The 25,874-nt window shown below is 42.9% G+C and overlaps 2 protein-coding genes across 2 annotated transcripts in view; both read right to left on the reverse strand.

Annotated features, from left to right (window-relative positions):
• Nucleotides 1-25,874, reverse strand: part of GRIN3A (glutamate ionotropic receptor NMDA type subunit 3A) — a 150,945-nt gene that overhangs the window by 8,451 nt on the left and 116,620 nt on the right. The gene's annotated exons all lie outside the window — the stretch shown is intronic.
• Nucleotides 8,363-9,393, reverse strand: PPP3R2 (protein phosphatase 3 regulatory subunit B, beta). The gene is given in 3 exon segments (XM_033859230.2): nucleotides 8,363-8,745; nucleotides 8,748-8,844; nucleotides 9,220-9,393. Coding segments are annotated over 3 exon segments (654 nt in total).

Here is a 25,874-nt window from a genome sequence, read left to right on the forward strand (position 1 = left end):
GTCTTCCTTTCTTTCATTCTCCCCACCTCTACCCCCAGTCCTGGAGAAGCAGCCATTTGGGATGGCTCAGACATGGCTAGACCTCCGTGGTATGCCAGAAAGTCTATCTGGGGGCCCAGACTCAGAGGCAGAGTTTGGAGATTTCAGTCTTTGGGGGAGCCTGGGTCATGGAATCTCTTTTCCTCCATGACACTACTTCTGGCAGTGGCTCTGGACCAAAGATGGGTGTTAGGATCCCTGAAGAAGAAAAGACTAAAGGTGAGCAGGGGCATAGAATATGCACCAGGTTTAGGAGACTGGGACACAGGCAGGAAAACTAGCAGACACCTGAGAATGAGGGAGGAAGCCCAGCCTTAGGGAACAAGAAATGCTGGTCTAGGAAATGTGAGAAGTGTATCAGACCCTGAAGGCTACTCGGGTACGAGGGCTTTTCCTGGGACATCTCTGTACAAGTGGTGACCAACCTGACCTCCAGAAAGTATACACAAATGTGTTTGAAAACCTCCCTTGGCCTGGGCCTGTTGTAATGTGTACAGGGTACGGCTATTACAGAAGGATTCAATTACTACTGCTGTGGACGAAGAATGCACTGGGGAAATTAATTTTGGACTTTAACACTAACAGCATCAAACACTCAGCAAAACACTAAACAGACTGGTGTTGCTTTCTTATAAGGTGCTGCCAAGATGAAGAAGAAAAATTTAACTTACAGTGAATCGTCCTGCTTTTAAAAGCATGATGTTCCCTCTGTTTTTTTGTGCATAACAGTAATTAGTCTCATTTTCCTCTTATTATCCCAATAACAAAGAGGCTGTATTCAGTTTATTTTATACATTTCTTTCTTTAAATTTCTGTTGTTTACATCCACATGCTAACAGACTAATAGAAATAGTTGCTGTGTTTTTTTTAATTGGACATCTGTGTGCCAGACACCATATATGCATATTATGATCTTATAATAACATTGTAAGTTCAGTATTATTATCCCTATTTTACATTTGAGGAAACTGAGGCTCATTAACTACCATACCCAAGATCATACAAGCTAATAAATGGGGAAGCCAGGCTATGGATCCAGGATTGTCTGATGCCAAAGCCCGCACTGCCTTCAAGCGAACACCATTCACAGGTGCCCCTTGCTGTCTGAACTCTGACTATTCCCTGTTACAACTTGCAAAAAATTTTATTCAGAACTCACCATCTGAATAGAAAACACTATAATCTGCCTTTGGGCACCAATGAAAATGTTTATACTGTGTCTGGGTCTCAGTGATAAGATGTACCACTGCAGTTGTAATTCGGCTGTCCTTCCCCTAGGACCACACTACTTCAATGTGTTATGCATTACATATGTGCATCAGCCCCACGTTATCAAGTGAAAACTTTTTGTCTGATAGAGTGGAACTTGCTCAACTTGACATTTATCACTTGTCAGAGGAAGAAGAGGAGCAATGAATATTCAATGTCAATCTTTAAAATAAATTTAAGTGATGCAGACAAAATAATGACTGCAGGTGCAAGTGACAGGAGCAGAAACATCACATTCAGAAATGCGATCACAGCCCAGTCTCATGTTGTCAAGAGCTGTATCAATGGAAGCAAAGAAATGCAAACAGACCTAAGTTTTTTATTTTCTTCATCCCATTACTTTATCCCATTTGATAGCTCACAGCCACACACGTCTAGAGTCTCAAGAGCCAAGGAGAGAAGACTGTCCCAGGATTTAGCCACAGGCAAATCTCAGGCATTTATGGCTTCACTTAGTCCTTCACAGGCTCACTCTAGCCCATCCAATCTCACTCCATTAACTCTTTAATCAATACGTAACCACTCAAAAAATTGTCTTGCTTGCTTATTTTATTTTGCTAAATGTTATTTATACTTGTTATATTTCTTTAACATTTTATTTTATTGTTCATTTACATTAATATATATCCACTGTACTGTGGTGGGAAAGCATACTCTGTATTATGCACACATGAATAACCACTGATTAAGCATTGAAGAACTGGTGTTTTAAATGCTTCATATTATGCAGAAATCATTGGTGGATTGTCATATATAACAGTCCATGCATTGTGCATTAGATATTAAACACTAATAAATGTCTAAGAATGTTTTAGTGATATTTAGGGAAACTGTTTGGGCTTTTTGGATGAGGTGGGAAGGCTTTATTGTTCATCTCATACAAGATAACAGAAAGGACTCCTACCATCTGGAAATTTACCAGCCAACGTATTTCCAGGAACAGACTAGATTCAGATAAAGGGTGATGCCTGTACTATCAAAGGTTCTGATTGGTCTCTGCCTAGATCATCAGTGACATGTAGAGGCCAAGACCGCCAATTTTGTTGCTGCTAAACCCTCCTTTGCACCTTGCTCAGATGTGGACCCTTGAAACATCTGACAGCTGGTTAGATAACTGACTAGGTTCTGAAACTCCAGCAAGGAATGCAGTTAAAGTATTTCAGTCATCATTTGCCTCAGATGTTACTGGTTAAATCTTATGATCTAAGCCTCCCTAGCCCCCACTCCACATCACCCACTCCACAGCAGCTACCCATTTTCTCTGATCCTCTAAAGAGTCTGTAATCGTTGCTTTCAATTCCTCTCCTAGATACTGGGAAGCAGGATGAGGAGCAAGCAAATGCTGTTTCTAATTTTGAAGACATGATTTCCTTTTTTTTTTTGACACCCCACTATTTTGCCCAGAAGAGAAAGTAGCTCAATAAAATTTGGCAGACTCGTTGTGTCTGTACATATAGCCCTTTGTCTGGGTGGGAGGACGGGCACAGAAGATGGAGACCTCCACCTGCATGAGGTGTGGGCTCCAGAGGTACCAAGGACAGCTATCGCGGGAGAGAGTTTGCCTGGGTGGAGACAATGGGGTAAGATTGTGCGATGTAATCATGTGGGATTTCTAAAAAATTGTAACAACAATCATGAAAAGGGATAAAGAAAATATTCACTCATAGAATCTGAAACTTTCTCATCAATGAAGACTGAAAGACTGAAAGATTACATTCAACAAAAGAAACAAAAAATGATTTGCAAAATCCAGGGAGACACTGCATGAGTGAAGTTAACAGTGCTCACACATTTGGATAAGAAAATAATCTAGATGGACAGTAAAATTAGGGTCCGCAGGAACTTCCCATCACATCCCTGGTCCTGGGGGCTGTGGCACCTCTGTCTCTTCTAACCTGGAATCTGCTTAACAGCTCCTCAATATGGCACAGCCCAGGTTGCTGAGGAGATGCCCCCTTTCTGTTCCTTGTGCTCCCAGAGCCCCCGCCCCTTCTAGGTTTGGGAAACCATCTTTTAGCCTTGGACCTGGTGCTGAATGTGCTACATTATCTCCACTGTGCGGTCTTTTGAAAAGTCTTAATTTATTAATAAAATAACTCAGAAAAATATTTCTAAAAATTAAATTTGAGGTGATTACCATTATCCTTTTACTATATACTTTCAATTCTTCATTTTCTCCTCTGAACTACAACCATATGCACATATATTTTCCAGAGTTGTAAACTCTGTTATATGTTAATATAACAAATATTCTTTTTAAAAAACTTAATCTAAAAATTTATGGATTTATACAGTTATTTTATTTATTAACTTTAATAGCTTTATATTATCAGTAACTATTATTTTATCGTAATTGACTTTACTCCCAAACTGTCAGGTATTTAATATTACTTATTATATATATAATAAATATTGCCACAATAAAAAATCTTTTGCATATAGCATTTAAAAAATCATTTTTGATCCTTTCTTTGAGATATATATTGCAATGGGTGGGATTACCAGGTAAGATCATATAACCGTTCTGATGCCTTGTGATGTGTGAAATGGTCCTCATGAGTGTGAAAACCATTCCCAGTGATTCCCAAGATGCCCCATTGCACAGGATGCTCACATCCTCTCCAACCCTGTTTTGCAACTAATCATTTTTTCCTGTTTTAGGTATTCTGATTTGTATTTATTCAAATTTTCTGGCTACTTTTTCATGTTTGTTTTTCCTGTTGCCCCAGGTATGTATTATATATTTATATGATTTGCCCAATTATGCATTTCAGAAAAGGCATGGATTTTTACTGAAAAAAGCTATTGACGCCTTTCCTAACACATTACATATGTGTCTCAATTTTTAAGTTTTCCTGTTACCTTGTTTTGTTAGATTTTATTATACAGGTGTTTGAATTCTATATGGCTCTATTTGTTTTGATTATTGGAAACTCTTCTGTTGTTCAGTCATTAGAAATAGCAGTTGTTGGGATGTTTTATGACCAATTGCTTTATTTCTGAAAAATAATGAACACTTCAGTCCATCTTGAGCTTTTTTAACAAGAGTGGAACATATTGCTTTGTCTTTATTGAGACTTTTGATTTCAGCCCCATGCTGCAGAGGTACCTTAGCTAGTAAAAGACCACTCCCATCCCGGGGTGGTCTGCATTCCTTTATGCTAATTTTGATTTTTACTTAAAATCCTATTTTTAAAAAAAATGTTGGCCACATGCACACACACATACACAAAACATTGTGAGAACAAACACCATGTAAAATTAACAACAAAACAACTTATTTGTGTGTCAGATTTAGTCTAAGAGCTGTCAGATTGTATCCTTTATCTACACAGCTTTTATTGCTGCTCATGTCGCTTCAGTGTTATGGTTTTTCACTATGAATCAGCTAGTGCTTTAAAGCTGACACATGGTTTGTCACTATTTACACAGTCACCAGCCAGTGGAAGAGCTAGGGCAGCCAGTACGAAAGGAGAGAGGTCCAGTTCCGATTCTCAGTCTAGCGACCTGACTCCTTTATCATGGTGCCACCTTGTCTTAAAAAACATCCAAGCCTCTCCCTTTTCAAGGCATGCAAAATAGATAAAACATAGTAGCCAGACTCACGAACCACTTTAAATCCTAACAGAGAGAATCAATAAGCATAAGTGAAGAATGGAATTTGTAATAAAAAAAATTCCTGAAGGTTTTTCCTTGAGAATTCCTCCGAAGCAAGATAGATTTAGAGAATAAACCAACTATGCTAAGGCCATATTTTTTCCTATGTTTCAAAAAAAAAGGAAGTGTCTAGTGGTTTGGGGATTGCAACATATGGTAGAGAGCAGACACAATCCATTAATATATGATTCACAACAACGTAGTGTTACTGATGTCTACAGCCTCAAAACATATTGGTTGCTGTTACCAGCTTAATCTAAATACTGTCACTTATTTCTCAAGATGAGATGGAGGTGGATGATGATGTAAGACTGCCTTGCCTAATACTTTTAATTTTAATTTTTAATTTTTTGCACTGTATAGAACCAAAGAGGTAGAAGCTGCTTGCTCCTTGACAAGAAATTCACCTCTTTGTAAAACCTGAGGCTTGGTTTGATTATATTAATAAGACTATCAGGAATAATTTGAGGCAGGTAAATACAAAAACCATAAAAATAGGAAGCAATGGAGTGAGGTGAAAAAAGCTCAGCATTTGGGGTCACAGAGCCTGGTTCAAGTCCTCACTTTGCCACTTACCAGCTGGGATAACTTGGAGAAGATTCTAGATCTCTCCATAGCATCATCTGTAAAACTGAGATGATAGCACCCACCCCACAGTGTTGTTATGATGATTAAATGATATAACAAATGTAACAGGACCTGGAACAGCTGTTCAATATGCATTAACTACTATTATTACCCCGAGGACCTGTACAGAACTAGATTTGTTGGCAACTGGCAATTAACAAAGAGAAGAATCAAAGCATTCTAATTTGGAAGTAAATGTGATCTCTCTTCCCAAATATTCATACAGTCAGATCTTTCTAGTTGCTGAAGCTAGAAACAGGCTCACAGTTCCAGGTCACTGCCACAAAGACTTGGGTAACTATATTAGGTAGACTGATCAAGCAATTAGCTTGTGAATTCCAGCCACTCTAGGAGCTGAAATAGTTTTCCTCCTCTTGTTAAATTTGAACATGTAATCCAACATGTTTCAAACTCTCGGTCCTAATTTTTAATTTCCATATTTTAACGTGCACATTGCAGAGCATACAAATAATGTCTCTCTTTCAGAAATCCTCTTCCCTGGCATTACACAAGCTCACTTTTCTCATGCAAGGTTTCCTTCACAAAGTCAAATAGGTTGGGCTAGAATGAGAGTCTCACTCTTTTAAACTTTCTCCAGTCAAGACATCTGTTATCCCCTCTGCAAATGCAGGGGTGGGGAAGATCTTGACATTATTTCCATTGTTTCCTTTCTGGATTAGGATCACACAAATGTCCAGCTAATCTGAGAGTGGGTGTGGCTAAATACTAAGTAAGCGTTGGAAAGGAACCAAGAGGCCTCCTTCTCCCTTATATATTGATCTAGTAGAAGAGGACGAAAGGGGGAAGGGAAGGCCATGGGTAGCGTGAAAGTTTTGTGCTCTAGCACTTTACATGTTTAATCTTCTTGATTCCTCAAAATAACCTGGGGATGGATCTTCATTTTAATCAGGAGAAATGACACAAAGAGGTTAAGTAACATGCTTGCGCTCGCACAACTAATAAGAAGTGACTGTGATAAAAACCCAGTTGTAACTGCATCCAAACCCAGTCTGAGTCTTTGAACTACGTTACCCTGAAATGGGGGTAAGACTCATATAACTACAGGATTGGGAGCATTTACTGATCATTCATACATTTTTTTTAGGACTGCGCAGGAAGTTAAGGGGTTGGATACCTATTCTTTGTGGTTCATAAGTAATTTATTAAATAAAAAGTATGGCAGGGTGCCTTGGTAGATGGGTGCTCGGACAGTAATTCAATTTGTGGATTTACTTGTCCCACTTTTGGGTTTTATTTTTGCGGGGGGATGGGGGCAGGGAAGACTAGCTACCAGCCTCTTCGAAATATAAGGATAATTAATCTTGAAACAGATCTTTCTTGTCCTGAGAAAAATCACCTGGGTTTTGTCGCTTGTCTTAGTACATGTAGGGAGAGTACGTCTCATTGTCCTGGTATTCTGAGAGCCTTAAGCACCTTCTACGGGGATTGGACCACTGTGAGAAACAGGCCTGATGTAAAGTGGCAGACATTGGGACCAGTCCTGTCCCAGCTCTTCTGAGGACAGCTTGTTCTCCAGGATCTGACAGTAGTAAGTGGGACCACAGAGAGCTGGTAACATCTAGGGTGCAGGCAGCAGTGTACTTACTGGTATACTGGCTCTCCAAAACAAGCAGAAGCAAAACAACTAAAACTTTCTGCTTTTTTCTGTGAGGTACTTACTACTCTCACTATGGCTGATTTCAAGCGATCGACATGACATCACTGAACACAGGGTTGGGGAGGGACGTGCACACTTTGATTCTCACCCAGTATGAACAGGCTCCAGCACACCCCTTGGCTGCAGGTTTATTAGGGTGTGAGGGACTCTGGGCTGACTGTTACATTAGAGAAAAGGCTTCCCACCACGAGAGAGCTCTTGCCTTCCCTGCCAGGCCCAGGTCTGATTTTAAGAAGTAAGCTTTGTTAGTGTAGAGAGCGTCCACCCCTGCTGCAGAGGTGTACCTGCTCATCTCTGCATCTTTTGAGTGCCAGGAGCAACGCCGCTTCAGCATCCTAGGGAGAGTCCACTGCAGCTGGAATCTTCACTGCCTCTGCTTGTGGGAAGAATGACTCTGAATGTGGCCTATTCTCTCCAACTGGAGCGGGGCTGAGTATTGGAGGTGAGAGAGCTTCCTACGAAGTTCTCTGCCCTGTTTGAGCGGAAGCCCCATGAACTGAACTTAACACTGGAGTGGGCAGCCAACCCTTAAAACCCACCTTCCCGGAGACTGATCGTTAGACTGGGCATTTAGTCCAGTCTTAGCATTTCTTACAAGAGCCCTGAGTTTCTGCTCTGAAAAGAAACTGTTCAGGAGCTGGAGCGATGAGATAGGAGGAGCCTAGCTGGATTCCTGACCCTCAAGACATGCTCGGGGATTTCTGGATGTACCATGGGGAGTGGGCTGTGGCTTTCAAAAGCGAAAGATGGGTTTTTGTTGCCCAGAGAGAGGTGATTAAAAGAGGCTCAGCCAAGAGGAATATATTCATCCCTGTTGCTACAATAAGTAGATAACGACCCGTCAAAAGATGCCTGAACACCACAAGTAAATGAAAACAGTTCACCTAACACCTTTTCGGAATTTTTCCCCACATATGAAACCATGAGAAGTAAAGGAAAAGATGTATATTTTCTTATTTTTGAACTTTAAAAGTTATTCTTCACTCTTTATAGTTTGGCCTCTGAATCAAAACAAAGAAGAAAATACGTTCATAAAAGCCATTTCCTTTTCTTCCCCCCCCCCCCATGCTCCTTCATTATGTTCTCCCTGACTTAGGGCATTCCCAGGAGAATACATAACACTGAGGTGGGCAAGAGGTTGGTGTTAGAAAATGTTGCTTCACAAAGAGAAATACTTCCCAGCAGGCCAGAGGGACGGGTGCTGGGCCTCTTGAGCTGATCTTTGAGAAGAAAGAAAAAGTCGTTGTTGGGTGGTGCTCTTATAAAAGCTCGCACAATTGTCAGCAACTTCTTGTGGCTCTCCAGGCTTCCGACCGCAGCACTGAATTCCTGGAAGGATATTTTCCCACCGTGATCCTTGCCCAGGACAATGATGGTTTTGTCCACGAGCTGCTGTAACTGCCAGTCTTTCAGGTTGTCCCCCACCATCATCGTCAGCACCTGGAAGGGCTCCCTGCTGGAAGTGTAGCCGTCTTGTCCATGTCGTAGATGCTGAAAGCAAACCTCAGCTTCTGCTCCTTGTCTCCCTTGACACTGAACTGGGAGGTCCCCAGGATGAATTCCCCGAAGTCCACCTCTCTATTTTTATTTATTTATTTAACATTTTTATTGGGGTATAATTGCTTTACAATGGTGTGTTAGTTTCTGCTTTATAACAAAGTGAATCAGTTATACATATACATATGTTCCCATATCTCTTCCCTCTTGCGTCTCCCTCCCTCCCACCCTCCCTGTCCCACCCCTCTAGGTGGACACAAAGCACTGAGCTGATCTCCCTGTGCTATGCGGCTGCTTCCCACTGCTATCTATTTTACGTTTGGTAGTGTATATATGTCCATGCCACTCTCTCACTTCGTCCCAGCTTACCCTTCCTCCTCCCCGTGTCCTCAAGTCCATTCTCTAGTAGGTCTATGTCTTTATTCCCGTCTTACCCCTAGGTTCTTCACCACCTCTCTATTGCCGTCTGTGTCGAAGACGACTGTCACTCGCTGCGCCAATGGGTTCTCCTGTAGCTCCGGCAGGGACATGAACTCCACGCTCAGAGCGCCCGAACTGTCCGAGTCCAGCTTCTTAAACCGCTTGCCCAGCCGTTTAATTTCGTCTTGGTCAAAGTGGCAGCACATTTCTACTGGGTAACTGGACTCATTTCCATTGTGGAGCCAGTCTGGACATTGGGTCGGGGGAGGGAGCAGGGGCGGTGGGCGCACGCAGGGCTGGAGAAGGACTGTTACGCCGCCAGGTGGGGTGGGGGGGCTAGGGGGGGCGGGCTCGTGGGACCCCCCCCCCCCCCCCCCCGCACCGTCTCCTCTCACCCTTCCCTACCCGTTCGCACGGCCAGGCAAGAAAATGGGCAGCTCTGGGAGCCAGGCGGGGGAGTGGGTGAGCAGGGGGAGAAGAGGGGGTGGGAGGGGGAGTTTGCGGGGGTGGGGGGTAAGATAGGAAGATAAGTAGGAGAGGGGAGCTAGGGGGAATGCCCGGGACAGGCTAAGGGCAGGGATACCTGCTTTCTTCCTTCTCTCGGTACCTTAACCCTTATCTCTCCTGCCATTTTTAAAAACCTTCTCGTGTCACTTTTCCTTCTTCCCTTGGAAATTAAACTCCAAGGGGGCGGGGCCGCAGCTGTATTAATCACCGCGGTATCCCCAGCATAGTGTCTGAAATGCAGTATGTGCTTAATATATGTTGAATGACTGTGTAAACTGCAAGCAGGGGCTCTTGATGCTTATTTGCAGGCCTAGTGTAAGGACTAGATGAGATAATACATCAAAGCATTGATGTCATGTATACATCAATAGCTGACCCTTGAACAACATGGGTTTCAACTGTGTGGGTCCACTTATATGCAGATACTTTTCAATAGTAAATACTACAGTACTACAAGGTCAGCAGATAGTTGAATCCTCTGAGACAGAACCGGGGATACTGAGAAAGGATACCCAGGGCTGACTATACAAGGATTTTCCACTGAGCAGAGGGTTGGCACCCCTAAGCCCTTGGCATTGTTCAAGGGTCAACTGTTTTTCCTAAATTCTCTGGGAGGGAAAGCCAGGATTGATATCCTTCTGGTACAGTGGCCAATGACCTTTTTCAGAACATGGGGTTCAGGGTCTTTGTAAGAGACCACCCAGATATTACACAAAATTTCTCACATGGATCATCTACAGGCAGTAACACATTCTTGAGGAATATACACAATGCTGAATTCAGGGCCCTTTTCAAGAAGATACAGGTCCCAAGACCATAGCCTCTGTCACCCTATTACAATACTTCAAATCCATCCTCTCATACCCAGTCTTTATCTTTGTTGGGCTAGTGCCTGGCGGCTGTCCTGCAGACCAATTTGGGGAATGGCTGTAATGTGTCCTGAGAAGCCTCTGCCATATTTTCAGAGTAAAAGTGGTCCCTAGGCTGTCTCAGTCTTTCCCTCGTTGCTTGAAGTGGATTTGTCCTTTTTTGTTGAAGATGAATCTCACCCCTGCCTCCCATATTCCTTCTTCCTTCAGGAAGACATCAGTTACTCCAAATGCATACGAAATACATTTGGTTCAAGAACAATGCAGCTCTGAGGGACTTGGGGGACTCCCAGGACACTAAATCAAACTGAAGGGGCCAAACCCTCTCTCATTTAAAAAAAGGTGGCCACCTTTTCTGTGCTTTAGTTCAGCCAAAATATCAGCCTATAGGTAACCATGCTGAAACTGGCACAACAAAGCCATGGAATACCTTACCATTAGATCTACACAGTTAATTCCTGACTGAATTAACTAGGTCTTAAAGAAGCATGGTAGGGTGGAAAGAATTTAGAATAGTATAATAGGGGCGGGGCGGCGGCTGTTAGCGCGAGACCGAGATGGTTAGCGCGAGACCTCGAGACCGCGAGACCTCGAGACCGCGAGACCGTTAGCTTTTGGCGATTAGAGGTCTTGCTTTGCAGACAGTCAGCCGCGCTGTGGTCCCCATGGTAGAGAGTGCGGTGAGAGGCGAATCGCGGTCTTCTCTCAGGGGCCCTCCCTTCCAGGCCCTCTGGCCTCGAGCTGGTGGGTGAGCCGGGGGCCCCGCGGACAAGCTGAGGGCTGTGTCCTGCAGAGCTCCAGAGCCCTCGCCATGGCCCCCTACTGGCCGGGCCCAGGCCTTGAGGCAGCAGCGAACCTCTGCCCCATCCCCACCTCCGCCACCTAGTGGCGGCGGCAGTCACCGTGGGTCACCGTCCGTGGGACCCGGCCCTCGTCTGGGGGGTCTGAGGAGCCTGAGGGCCGGCTTGGTCCAGGGCGCTTGGCTCCCTCAGTGATGACGGCTGCGCAGGATCTGGGGACCTGGCCCTGAGGATGCTGCCAGCTGAGCTCTGCCTCTTCAGTCGGGCTGGGCACTGGCGGGAGGACCCAGACTGAGTGCTGGACTAACGCTCCCCGGCAGGGTAACCGGCCCCTGCAGGGACCCCTTCCTCTTAGCCAGGGCCTGGGCCTCAGAGGGCGAAAGTCGAGCCTTGGGACCTTGTAAAATGAGGGGTAATGATGTTGCTTTGCTTACAGAATTTGTTAAGTGTTAAAAGCCGCAAGGAGGCATGGAGACAGAACTAAATGCCTACCCTTCCCTTTCTTGTCAGAACAGAGAATAACCTTTGTTTTGGTGAGGTTTACGGGAACATCATGACCTCAAGAACAACGGATCTGACACCAAGAAGTCTGCATCAACTAACCACGCCCCTCCCTCACCTTTCCTATAAAAGGGCTTTGCTGAAAGCTTTCTGGGAGTTCGGTGTTTTCAAGGTATGAGCCATCCGTCTCCTTGCATGGCCCTGTAATCAACCTTTCTCTGTTCCAAATTCCAGTGTTTTGGGATTGTTTGGCCTCACTGCGCATGGGGCACACGGACTTGCGTTCTGTAACAATAGGGCAATCAAATCTTAACTGTCCACTTAATAGCAGTAAACAGCTTGGAGAATTTGCTTAATGTCAGTTTTCCCCATCTGTAAAATAGGGCTAATAATATATTTTAAACAGTTGTATGAGGATTAAACTGTTACTAGCCAATATGATAAATCATTATTATTGTTGTTATTATTACTAATTTTATTACTATTTACCCTGCTGGTGGAGATGAAGGCTTAAAGAAAGAATACTTGGCAGCCTGGGCACTTAAGTGTATGTGCATTCATTTAATGAACACTCCTTGTGTACCGTGTACAATATGCCAATCGCTGCTCTAAGCCCTTAGCCAGCATTAACTTCAGCTCCTCCAGGGCACTGTTCTTTGAGGGCTGATGGCAGATTTTCCATCGCAGGCTTGAGGAATGCAGTGACGGACCTCACTCGTACTCTTATGGAGTCCTCTTGGTTTTCTCCTGAGTAATGCCTTGATGGTTGTCCTTTAGGAAGGAGTCATCAGTGTGGAAACTCTTAAGTAAGTGTCTTCCTCTATACGGTGTGGTATTAGGAGGTAGCGAGGGACAGTGGTGAGAGCATAGGAATTAAATAGACCAGGTTCCAGTCCCTGCTCTGCCCCATGAGCTGTGAGCTCTTAGAGGAGCTGTTACTGTCCCAGCCTCAGTGTCCTCATCTGTAAAGTGGTGATAATAATCACCTGCTTTATATATTCTAAGAGTGAGATGAGGGATTGCATATAGAAATATTATGTAGAAGGAGAAATATCATCCCAAGAGTTAGCTAATTTAATGGTGAAACAGACATTACCAGGAAGATGGTACCACTTCTTTGAAATAAAACGGTGCACAATCAGAATTGCTTTACTCCTGCCTTGTAGAGGAGGTAATGTGATGCTGGATCTGAAATTTTAGTCAGTGTGAAGTCGAGTTCCCCATTGTTCCACATTTTATAAACTTTGTAGTTCAGCATTATTATGGGACTCAATGCCATTGTTTCAGTTTTCTCCAGCCATTATTCTTAGTCATTTCCATGGAAAACACTATTTGTCACTCTTTCCATTTATCACTGTGGGGGGATTTGGATTGCTGGACATTCACTGCAGGAAGCACATTAAAAGGACTGGCTGATTGTTTTGGAAGAAATCAGGATCCTGACACCACTTCCATTTCAGTAAGCCATTTTTTTTTTTCCTCAAGAGTTTTCAGGAAAAGGACTGTGAGGGGTTACATGCAAATACAACTGACACTGGAAAATAAAATAGAAACAGAAGTAATGAGAATTGAGGCTCATATAAAGCTTCATCTTCCAAGTTATTCAGCAGAACAAGTTTCTGAGTAATTCACACACTCTGGGAGCTTTACAGTTGGAAGCCCTCACCTTTCTGTGATTTGCTGGGCACCATCTTTAACATCTGTTTGTACTGAGGTAGCCCCTGTGTAGACTGTGGAACCACATTGCCGTGAGTTTAAAAGCATTCATGAGCATCAGAGTTCTCACCTGCAACTCAGAAATACTATAATGGTGTCATATAATGTTATTATAGGTTTAAGTGGGATAACATCTAAAACTTAAAAAAAAACAACAACACAACTAAAAGAGCACACCAGCGCACATTAGGGGCTCAAGAGATTTTACACCTTGTCTCCTTACTTTTCCCTTTCCTACTCCTTTATTTGCTTTCTCCAAAGCAGAAATTTGACTCTGGCTCTATGTGTTTTATCTTCCTTGGATGTGACAAACCTTGTTTGAAGTTTAAATCCATTTAACAAATATTTCAACAACATGGATGGACCTAAAGGGTATTATGCTAAGCGAAATAAGTCAGAGTGAGAAAGACAAATACAGTTTTCACTTATATGTGGAATCTAAAAAATAAAATGAATGAATATTATAATACAGAAACCGACTCACAGATACAGAGAACAAACTAGTTGGCTCCCATTGAGGAGAGAGGTGGGGGGAGGGTCAAGGGAAGATAAGGGTATTTAGAGGTACTACTAGGTATAAAATGAGTAAGATTTAAGGATGTAATGTACAGCACAGGGAAAATATGGGCAATATTTTATAATATCTTTATACAGAGTATGATCTATAAAAATACTGAATCCCTATATTGTACATCTGAGACTAATGTTATAAGTCAACTCCACTTCAATAATAAAACAATCCATTTAACACATATATATTGAGCACCTACTGTGTGCCAGGCCCTCTGCCAGGTAATGGAATTTTCTGTGGTGAACAAGACACAGTCCCTTGAGAAGTCTACAGTTTAGTAAGTGGTATGGCTTTAAGGTTGTTATCACTATTTGCTCAGTCTTTTATGTTTATCATGTATATTCAAAAGAATCAAGAGTAATATGCTTGATTTTCTTTTGTAATTCTGGGATGGTGTTTAATATGAGCTTTGGAATATATGGTTTTTCAATCATAGTTTTGCTATTTAACAACTCCGTGATCTTGGGCAGAGTTACTTATCTGAGCCACTGTTTGCTCATGTGTAAAACAAGGATACAATTGCTAACTTATAGCATCGTTTTCAGAATTAAATGAGATAAAATGCGTAAAGTATTAGACTCAGTGCGTAGCACATAGTAGGTACAAATATGGTAGATATAACAATTATTGCCTATTGGAGACTTGTCTAGAAAATTCTAATTCTAGTAGATTGTTTGTATATATACACATGCAAATATACTTAAGTACTTATTTGTTTTCTACACAAATATCTATTGAGCATCTGCAATATGAGAGGCATATGGTAGTGACCTAAGGCAGATACTTTCCCAGCTGTCTCTGTCCTCATGGAGCTTACTGTTTGTAGGGAAGATGCACATGAACCAAATTATCATGCCCATAAATGTACAGGGGCACCTGTGGTGAGTGTCAGAGATGAGAAGTAACACAATAGGAATTTAATCTTAATCTAGTCAGAAAGATTAACAGAACTTTAATTGGGGAAGTGATGATTGAGCTGAAATCTCAGGGAGAAGTTAACTGGATGTTTAGGCAGGGATGCGTGTTCCAGGAAGAAGGACTTCCACGTGCAGAGGCACTGGGGCAGGAAGAGCATATCAAGTAGGACAAACTTAAAGGCCAGTGTGGCCAGAACAGGGAGGTCAAGGGAGAGCATGGTATTAGATGAAGTGAAGAGATGATCTGACCGTGCCTTAGACACTGAAGAAAGGGCAACATTTATTCAATCATTCCTTTACAGGGCATCATTTATCCAATTATGTTTTGACATATAAAGCATTGAGGGCATTCAGAGATGGTCCCTACTCAGAAAGCTTACCTACTGCTGAGTGAACTGAGGCATTAGAGATTGTGATTAATTACAGCACAAGATGGAAAAAGAAAGATGTCATCAGAGAGGTAAGGGCAAAGAGCTATAAGAATTCAGAGAACTGAGAACTTGTTGAGAACTTCCTAGAATTATTGCTGGGGACAAATGGAGGAAGATTTTTTTTCCCAAGAAGTATTGTTTGATCCTGATGAAGACAAGGGTGACAAATACCATAATCATAGAAGTAGGAAAGGGAGTAGGCATAGATACCAGCAACTAGTTTAATGCGGCTGAAATACTTGAGCAAAATATGAGGTTAGCTGGAAGGAAATAGATCAAGGGGAGTTTTGAATGTTTGGCTGAAGACACTTGGTTTCCATATGACAGGGAAAGCACAGATGAGTGACCAAATCAGAATTTTATTCTAAAAAGATCAATCTGGCATTGTTAAGGGTGAGCTGAACAGGGTAAGTGCCTGGCAGTTGGGAGAGCGGCCAGCAAACAATGACAACTATGCATGTTTATCTGGAATATGAGAGCCTGAGCTAGGATGAAAGAGGCACTAGAGGTGAAAGGTGAGGTGTATTCATTTGCTAGGGCTGCCATGACAAGTAGCAGAAATTGGATGGTGCTTTCAACAGAAATTTATTGTCTCCCAGTTCTGGAAACTAGAAATTTGAAATTAGGATGTTGGCAGGGCCATGTTCCCTCTGAAACCTGTAGAGGAATCCTTCCTTGCTTATTCTTAGTTTCTGATAGTTTGCCAGCAATCTTTGGTATTCCTTGGCTTGAAGCTGCATAAATCCACCCTCTGCCTTCGTGGTCACATGGTGTTCTCCCTGTGTGTCTGTCTTTGCATGCTAGTTGTCTTCCTATAGGGACAGCAGTCATTAGATTAGGGACTCTCTCTACTACAGTGTGACTGTTTAATCTCATCTTTGATGACCCTATTTTCAAACCGGGCCCTATTCTGAGGTATCAAGGGGTTAGCTCCTTAGGACTTAAACCTATCTTTTTGGGGGGTACAATTAGACCCATAACACTAGGCCCGGTGTCTTACTGGACAGAAGGACAGACGGAGGAAGCAAAGGTGAGACTCCAAATGTGACTGCACTGGCTTCCCAGGCTGACCAGCCCTGTGCTTGGATGTTGCAGGAAGCCACCTCTACTGTGTGATGAAGGGCTCACATGGTGTGTGTAAGGGCTCCTGGGCTCCCCGCCCTGCACCCCCTGACGATACTGGCTTCTTATCCAACTCCCACAGCCACGTGGGAGGAAGTGTCTTCGGAGGAAATGTCGGGGCAATTTCTCATATTCTTAGACTTGGTTAATACCATCTGTGAGATATAAAAAAGATGGTTTTCTGATATTTTGTGACACTTCACATTATAGCCACTAGGTGATGATCTTCACACATTTCCTTCCTTTTTTTTTTTTTTTTCAAGCTGGAATCTTCAGAGCCTGGAGAGTTAATTGTTTAGCACTGGGAATAATTAGGGAGGAGTCCCGTTTCATGTGATTCCCCCACAGATTTCAGTGTATGGAAATCTAAAAAAGTGGAAGGAAGACTGTCTCTCACAATAGTCCTAATCAGTCTGAGCACTGTTCACACCTTTTAGTTGCATAGTAAATAATATTTCATAAATATTCACGAGTTCATTGAATTCAACCAGGGGAAAAATAAGGACTGTTAACAGTATGCGATCATGGGTATAACGGATGCTCAAGCATCTCTGGTATATAAAAGAGGAGACCCTTATTCCATGTTATCTGTTTAATTGCTCATTAGCATGGGTAAAGCAGGACACTTGCTAGAATTAGTTTTCACTGTATCAGAATTAAAACTTTTGTCATTTATAGTAACCAGAGAGCAACAGAGAAGCAGCCCTAGCTTTGTGATGATATGGGGTGATGAGAAAACAAGACTAGAGAATTGTAGGTCTCCAGCTTGTGCACCCAGCCACCGGACTTTGAAATACCATTGACCACATTTAAAGAAAGTAGTTACTGTTGTTTCTTTAAAGATCTGTTTTAAGTTCAGGCTAATGGTTTGTATAAGCCACCTTCCTGTTTTCCCACTCAACCTAGAAGCTGAGTTGGACAAAAGGAATAACGTGATACTGTAAATGCTGGCTAATCTAGCACATTGCAAAACAGAAAATTCCAGAATCATGTATTTCACAAGTCCTCCCCCCAAAAGTCTTCAGTTCTAGAACATGTAAGTAATATAATATAAAAGAACATTTATGTTGGAATTATAAGGTGTTTCTGATTTTTTGGAGATGGGTCCAGGAGTAATTTTTTGCATGTGTTTATTATTTATCAAATATTTTTTCTTCTATGTGCATAGCTCTATACTCAGGGAAGGAGGGGGGAACATTTGCTAAGCTAGGTATTCTCCATAAACTATCTCATTAAATACATTTTATTACTTACAAGCAGACTATTATTATCCCCAGTTTTGGGGTGAGGATGTGAAGTTTTAGAAGTTTCACGGCTTGCACAGACACAGTGATGGAGCCAGGAGTCAAACCCTAGGATGTCCACTTCCAGAACTGAAATTCTTTCCATTATTCCAGACTGCCTTCCATACTAGAAAGGATGTCCCTGCCCTCGTGGAGATAATGGTGGGCTCCAAGGTAGAACACAGGAAAAGTCAAAGACCTATAACTTATTCCTGGGTCTAGCTGTGGCTGCATAACAAGTGGGCCAGGGAAGGTGGCCACCTGTAATTTTAGAATCCCTGAGGAAGGCACCACTAAAAGCACGTGGAGTCCTGTGCATCCAGCGTGGTTTGGTGCGGTGTCTCTGGAGGGTGGGGCCAAATTGCATTGCTTTTAATTTCATGCCTTGGTGTCTTGCTCATGCTCTGACCAGAGGGCTCTTCACTCTACAGGGGCTTTCCTCTTCCAGAAAGCCTTCTCTGACTCCTACTTGCTCTTCTGTGAGTGAACCATGGGCTTGCCTGTGTCACTGTTCCACCTTGCTTCTTCTTCTACTGCTGCCCCTGTGGGGTGTGGTCTAGGGCAGGGGTCCCCAACCCCCAGGCCACAGACTGGTACTGGTACTGGTCTGCGCCCTGTTAGGAACCAGGATGCATAGCAGGTGGTGAGCGGCAGGCGAGCCAGCGAAGCTTCATCTGCCGCTCCCCATCGCTCCCCATTGCTCACATTATTGCCAGAACCATCCCCCTCACCCCAGTCCGTGGAAAAACTGTCTTCCACGAAACCGGTCTCTGGTGACAGAAAGGACCACTGGTCCAGGGGCTTTCTTCACAAGTCTGTCTCTACCTGCCTGTGAGCTCTGTATTCATCTCTGCATTAGCTGCACCTGACTTGGAGCTGGCACACAGGGATTCAAGACATGTTTGCTGACAGATGAATGAATGAATGACTGAATGAGTGAGTGCATTTGTCCTGGTAGCAGAGTAAGAGAAGGTGAGGCCTTTCTGAGACTGGGCTCCCTTTCTTCATGCACAATTCCACTCCACATCATAAAAGGACATAGGTACAGCTTTGTGTTTCTTCAGGTTTCCAGAAAGCGCTACCTGGATAGGTTCCATCTGACCTTATGCTTGGCTTAAATACTAAACTTAATTACTTAGGCTTGTCCAAGGGAAGCACTCAGCTGTCAAGGTGGTTCTTGACTTACTCAGGTTTTCAATTTAAAGCAATCTACAGTCATTAACTCTCCCTGCCTCGCCATAACTTTCATCAGGTTGAAGAGCAGACAGTGACATTTTAAATTGAAAAAGGAAGGAGTAGGGATGAGAGAGGTACAGGAGGCTGTTGAGATGTGACCTAGTTGTCAAGAGCAAAAAAGGACTGCATTAAGACTCCCCCCTCCCCCACTCGCATACCATTCCGTTTGGGTCTTTAAAAATAAACTGCAAAGAAAATTAACAGGCATTGAAGCTTCTTGATGGGACTGTGTGATCTCTTCAGAATTCAGTGTATAGTTGACTAACCCATTACTCCTTCCCACAAAAAATTAACAGAGGGAAGAATGGGTCTGCTGTGAGAAAGTTCCATTTTCTCAGTGAATAGATGTTAATAGGTTTCACACTAGATGCACGTTTTGGTGCTCTGGGGCAGTGGTCAGGGATGGAGAGCTTACACTGGAGGCCAGTCAGTTCATTTTCTTCCTCTGTGTCCCAGGATCCAGATCTTCAGCTGGTTAGGTTGGGATCCCTCTAAACGCACCTGCTTGAGAACCACAGCATTCTCTTAAGCTGGACATGATGCTCGGCTCAATCTTAAGGGCAGGAAACAGGCTTCAGAGAACTTAAGTGATGTGCTGAAGGTCACTCAGTTGGTTCATGGCAGAGTCAGGACAAATATGGTAACTAACATTCATTCAGCACCTGCCACATGTCAGACACTTTTATGTACATTATCTCTGTTCCTTACACCAAGGTGAATCATCAAATATTCTCTCCATTTTGCATAGGAGGAAACTCAGAGAGGTTAAGTAATTTGTGTTCATGATGTTTTGATGTACCTTTTACATGTGGGTATTTTGACACCGTGGTTGTTTTTGCATTTGTATCTCTACCGTGGTCCTAAAAACAGACCATTTACACTTCAGCTTAAAAAAATGACCTAATAATGAGCTTCACAGACATCTTCACTCCACCCCTGTTCCATGGCCTCATCCCTTACTGGATGGAGTTCAGGAATGGGGAATGCCAAGGATGGGTAAGATTAAGAATTAATTAAAGGTCAGGTTGGGGTTAGGTGCCAGGAATGGGGTGAGATCAAGGACTGAGTAAGTTCAGGGATGGGGTGAGGGTCAAGTTGAAGGTGAGGTCATGGGTGGAATGGGGCAGTTTCTTAATGTGCACTTTCCTTAGTAATAAAAGAACACTGAAAAGATTAGTGATTTATTTTTAGACTATTTCAACATTTCCTTTTCCTTTTCCCTACCCTATGTAATCGAGGTCTCTGGATTCCTGAAATAGAGCTCTCTCCAGTATGGTGTTCCACTTCTTGCTTAGTATGTATTTGTTTCCCTAAATACGCAGTGACAACACAAGGAGACCCATGGATTCAGAGGCAGAAAACCTTGTAAAAACCCAGGAAGATATGGACTCAACTGAGGCTCACAGAGATTCAGTAACTTTCCCGAGGACATAAAACTGCCTCCTCACAGTAATGATGGAGCAAGGGTGACTCCCAAGACCAAGGTCATTCCAGTGGCCTGGTTGTGCTTCTCCCTTCTTCCTGATCAGTGCAAGGCATGATCTCCCTCCCTGCCGGTTGGACCTCTGCAGTTGTAGAAGCTGCACATTCATAGATGGTCAGGCTGCCAGTGCTTTCCTTCAGCTGGCCCCATCCCCACCTTCATCTGCCATGAGGGGCTGTTCTGGACATTCTTTTGCCCTTCCGGATCCACTTTTCACCTCTTCCCATCCTGCTTTGTGCCCTAGGGAGGTCCTGTATGGACCCCATTGACAGGCTTCCTTTGCTTAAGGCAGTGGTGGAAGATTGGAGGGCCAGAGGAGACTAAGGTCAGGTATTTACTTCCTGGCTCTCAGCCAGGTCACTGTGGCATGGCTATGTCCCTAATCAAAGGCTGCAGCTCCTATTAGAATGCCCTCTCCTGTGCCTCCCTGGGTACTGGTTCTAGGAGTGGCTTTCTCCATTTTTCCCTTTGAGCTAAGGTGTGGTAATGGCTCCTTCACTTTACCTGCCCTGAGAGATTGCACTATTTCTGTTGGTTTCCTTAAACCATACCTCTGCCAAGAGTTTCTTGAAAACTCTCCTTAGACTGTATGAGTATGCTATCCATTCCCTGCCCAAACTGTTTCCTCTTCCTTCTTGACTATTCCCAGTTGGTTAAAAGGCACATTATTCAACCCGGTATTTAAAGGAGACTTTCAAAAAGAGGTATCATCACATATCTTAATAATTCCTTGAAGAATTTTGGGAGTTTCCTAAGCTGTGATCTGCTGCCTTCCTTCTCCTGGTTTGTAAATAACAGATTTCACAAAACTGTTGCCCTGGAACTCTTAAATTCAGTCAGTGGCTCAAAAAAAAAAAATTACATTTTTTTGCTGAGTCAGAGGGAAATGAAGGCAATTTAAAGCCTGCCATATGTGTTCCCCTGTGGAATCGATCCACGAGTCCACTGTGGGAAGAGGCACAGCTATGCTAGGAGGATCGTGAAGAAACATCTGAGGTCAGTTTAAAATTCCTCTCTGAAAATTGCTGGAGTCTGGCCTGCAGAATTGGACCTGCAATATCCTAGGTGACTCTGGGAGCAGATAAAGCCCTAAAATTTAAAAAAATGAGTTTATCCTCTAGAGAGATTGCAGCTAGACAGCTCTGGTGTTGCCAAGAGATGGGAGGTGAATAGATCAAGGTTCTGACAGGGGACCAAGTATTAATGTCCAACTGTGAGAAACAGGTGGAAAAAAGCATCTTTCATGTCATGTTACTAGGTGACCATGTATTATTCATTAGGCAAATGAGGATATTTTTTTCAGAGTGAAATTGTTTAATTGCTTTGTGACAACATGCATGGACTAGGACTGTACCTGGAAAATGGGAGGTCAGAGGAGTGTCTTTCTCAAGAGCACCTGTTGGGAGAGGTACCCTCCAGAACATACCTGCTTCTGCTGTGCTGTGCTCTGCACCCCTCCCCCTGGGGAGAACGAAGGAGGAGGGATGTGTTCATTAAACTACCATTTTATTAACTCTTCACAAGAACTTACTGAAGAGATGAAGAAGCTGAGACTGAGGTGGGTTAGTGATTTTTCCCAAGTCATGTGGATGGTAGAGGCAGGCTTCAAATATGGCTTCTCTGATTTCAAATCGAGTCCTACTTTCTTCACACTAATAGCCCAGCAACGTATGACATTTGAGGCAAAAGGGATGGCAAGCAAAGTACTGACAAGCATGCTTCCTTCTTCTGACCTTTTCTGGGAGAAAGCTAAACCCCCCACCCAAACAGCAGGTAGAGACTCATGGACTGAATGATAGAAAATCCAGCAGGCACAGGGCCTTCACAGAGGAGACTAAGCTCAGCCAATGAGCTGAAGATGGGTTTCATTTAATTACATTGTATCTTTAGGTTCTGTGAGGGTGACATCCTGAAATTCTGTCTTAGGTTGTTCAAGACAAACATGCCGGTCAGTGCACAAGGATATGCACTCCGTTTAAATGCACACAGGTGAGCAACATTGCAAAGCAGATTGTTACTGCACAGACCAGAATATGCAGTAGTGCAGGCCACCATTGCTGAGAAGTGCTCCATACATGTTCTTAACATTCCCTGAAGCTGGGGGTGGCACCAGCTCTACACACACATGAATGTTATCATAATTTTTATTTTTGTCTCTGAAGTTCCAATTAAGGGTACACCTCTCTTCCATTCTCCTCATTCCTACCTCTTGCCCCCTTCCAAATTCAGCTGACCTGGAAAATGGGGCCAGGGTTGTCTTAACAACCATAACTTGATCCTGATATCAGCCTCTTATCCAGTTGCTTCCAGCTCACTACAACCAGAATTTCCCAAATGCCTCTCCCCTGAATTGTCCCGTTAAAAACCATGGTTGAAAAAATATGTGGTGTGTTTTGCACATATCATCTGAACAGTTTGTGGCTTTTGCTGATTATTTGTTTGTTTTTCAAAATCTGCCTTCTTTTTTGTCCACACTTAATTTGGTTTTGTTTGAAATTACTGATAAATCCATACAGCCCTGGAACAGTTGAAACCTCATCATCCTTAAGGATATGAGCTACTTCATGGTTATCATATTTGGATATAGGCTGAGTATTTTATAAACATTAATTATCTGCCTTAATTTTCACCACAATCCTATGAAGTAGACATTATCACCCCAATTTGCAGAAGCTGAGGCTCAGAATGGACAAGTAACATGTCTTGTATCACACGGGTGGTGGCGTTCAAACCTAGAACTGTTTCCAAAGCCCATGCTTTCAACCATTATGCTATACTGTCAATATATTAAATATTCTAATCTCAGGATGATGTAAAGGAAAGACTGTAATCACTGTATCAAAGGTGGGAGGGCTCTTGCATGTGATTAAATCCAAATACCTCATTGTAATGATGACTAGAAGTGGGTGGGGTGGGAGAGAGTGTAGAAGAGGTGGTTGGTTGCCTATTTAGCATTCATTCTCCTGTCTCCTTCCTAAGGGAACCCTGCTTTCGTTTCATTTCGTTTAGAGAACCCCATTCTCTACGGGGCCATGTATTTCAAGGGAAGCTGCCCCTGGAGCAGCTAATAAGTTCTGGAGGATGAGTCATGACTGGCTAATCTGTCATGGTGATCTCATTCCCCTCACCACTGATTGGCTTTAGACATGGACAGATGATGTAATTTTGACCAATGAATATGAGGAAATCTACTGGAGAATTTCTGGGAAGGTTTCCTTCTAAATAAAGCTGCAGAAAGATACCTGAAGATATCTGTGAACCCCAGGAAGTTCTCCTGATGGAAGGAGAGGAAGTATTAATATTTCTATTATTTACTATGTCAGGTTTTTTACTTGGTCTCTCCATAAATGATCTCTTATTCTCAGAACAAAATGACAAGGCAGGTTTTATCATATCCATTCATGGATGAAGAAATTCAGACTTAAGAGCAGTTAAGTCACTCAGTTGTTAATTGGTAGAGCCAGGATGCAAGTCCAGAAATGTATGTCTTCAAATTTATCATGCTTTCTGTTAGACATTTTCACACTAGAATCAATAGATTTATGTTAGTGCTTGTTAGTCTCCAAAAGTATGTTCCCCTGTATGTGCCCAGGTGGAGTTAGGTTCTGAAGCTGAAGAGCCCTGCACCCTCAGAGTCTTGCCCTGGGAGTCAGTCCATCCAGCTGATGTCTTGGTCTGATGGTCCTCTGAAATGGCACAGCCTAGAGGTATGCTTGTGATCAGGGAGGTGCCAGTTATTCTGTATTGCTGGCTTTGGGGGCATGACGAGGAGGCTCCCTTCGCCTTGTCTAATGTCTTGCTGTCAACTTTGAATCACTTGGAGATTTTGGCTGGAGTTAACCATGGTCACAACAAATGGTAGGACACATGAAATGATTGTTGCTTTCTTTGCACAGTTTAAGCAATTGGTTTGTTTATTTTCTTGGCTGAATTAATTCAGCTGACCAGTGTAAGCCCAATTTTATTTCTTTTAGGAAAAGCCATGCAAATATCTCCAAAAAAATATAAAAATGCTTGCCTTACAGGGTTGTAGTGAGAACCAATGAGTTAATGTCCCTAATACAGTTTTTGTCATGTGATAAGAAACAGAGCATGCTAGTTCCCTAATTTCTTATTTTCCTCTTTGCTTCCTTTAAATCTTTGCTCAATGACCATCTTCTAAATAAGATATAATATGAGATTATAAAGGGAGATATGATTCAGGTTGCATCAGGGACTATGGGCAGGCTCTGAAGAAGGGAGATTTCAGCTGGGAGTTTATAATGAGAAGGCATTAGCTAGGTAAATGTCGGGGGGTGGGAAGAGGAAGAGTATCTGGGAAGGAGGATGCAACAGCATGTGCCAAGACGTCAAGGCAGGAAAGCCACTGGTGTATCTCCATCTGGAATGACCATTGTGGTGGGGTGTAATGAGCCAGGAGGAAAGTTGCATGAGATGAGGCTGAAGAAATAGGCAGGGTCAAGTCCCTCAGGGCATTGCAGGCCATGTTCAGCATTTCAGATTGTTCCCTAATTAACATGGGAAGCCATCGCAGGCTTCTAAGTAGGAGAGTGATCTGCCACATGGAAAACAAATTGGAGAATGGCAGGCATGAAAACAGAGAGACCAGTTAGGAGACTTTTGCAGTGGTCCAGGTGAGGGATGATGGCTTGGACTAGAGTGATGACAGTGGAGATGACAATGGGCATATTTGAGACATATTTTATAGAGGAAAAGATATGGCTTGTTGATGGATGCAGAAGGTGAGATGTGGGAGGCATTAAGGATCCCTGCCAGTTTCTGGAATGAGATACTCGATGGACAGAGGTGCCATTATCCAAGATGTGATGCACAGAGAGAAAAGCAGATTTAGGAGAGAAGAGCAGGGTTCAGTTCTGACAAGTTAAATGTCAGATGCCTGTAAGATATTCAAGTGGAAATGTCAAATAGGAAGGTAGATATATGGTTCTGGAGCCCAGAAGAAGAGTTGGTGTTGAAATACAAATGTGAAAGTTGTTGGCGAAGAGAGGCTATTTGGAGTCATTATTGTTGGCTTTAGATTTTTTTTTTAAATGTCAGGCAGACCTCATACTGCTTTATTTGGCTTCTCTTTTAAATACTGGAGCCTGTGGCTCTTGTTACACCTTTTAGTCTCCTATCTTAATCAGCCAATTTCTGGCTCACTTTGCAGGTTTCCTTCTAATTACATCATAAAGGCAGAGCATTGCAATAAAAAGATGTAGATTCTGACTATTTGTGTGCCTTGGGCAAA

The sequence above is a fragment of the Tursiops truncatus genome, chromosome 6 (assembly GCF_011762595.2).
Source record: "Tursiops truncatus isolate mTurTru1 chromosome 6, mTurTru1.mat.Y, whole genome shotgun sequence".
NCBI lineage: Eukaryota > Metazoa > Chordata > Mammalia > Artiodactyla > Delphinidae > Tursiops > Tursiops truncatus.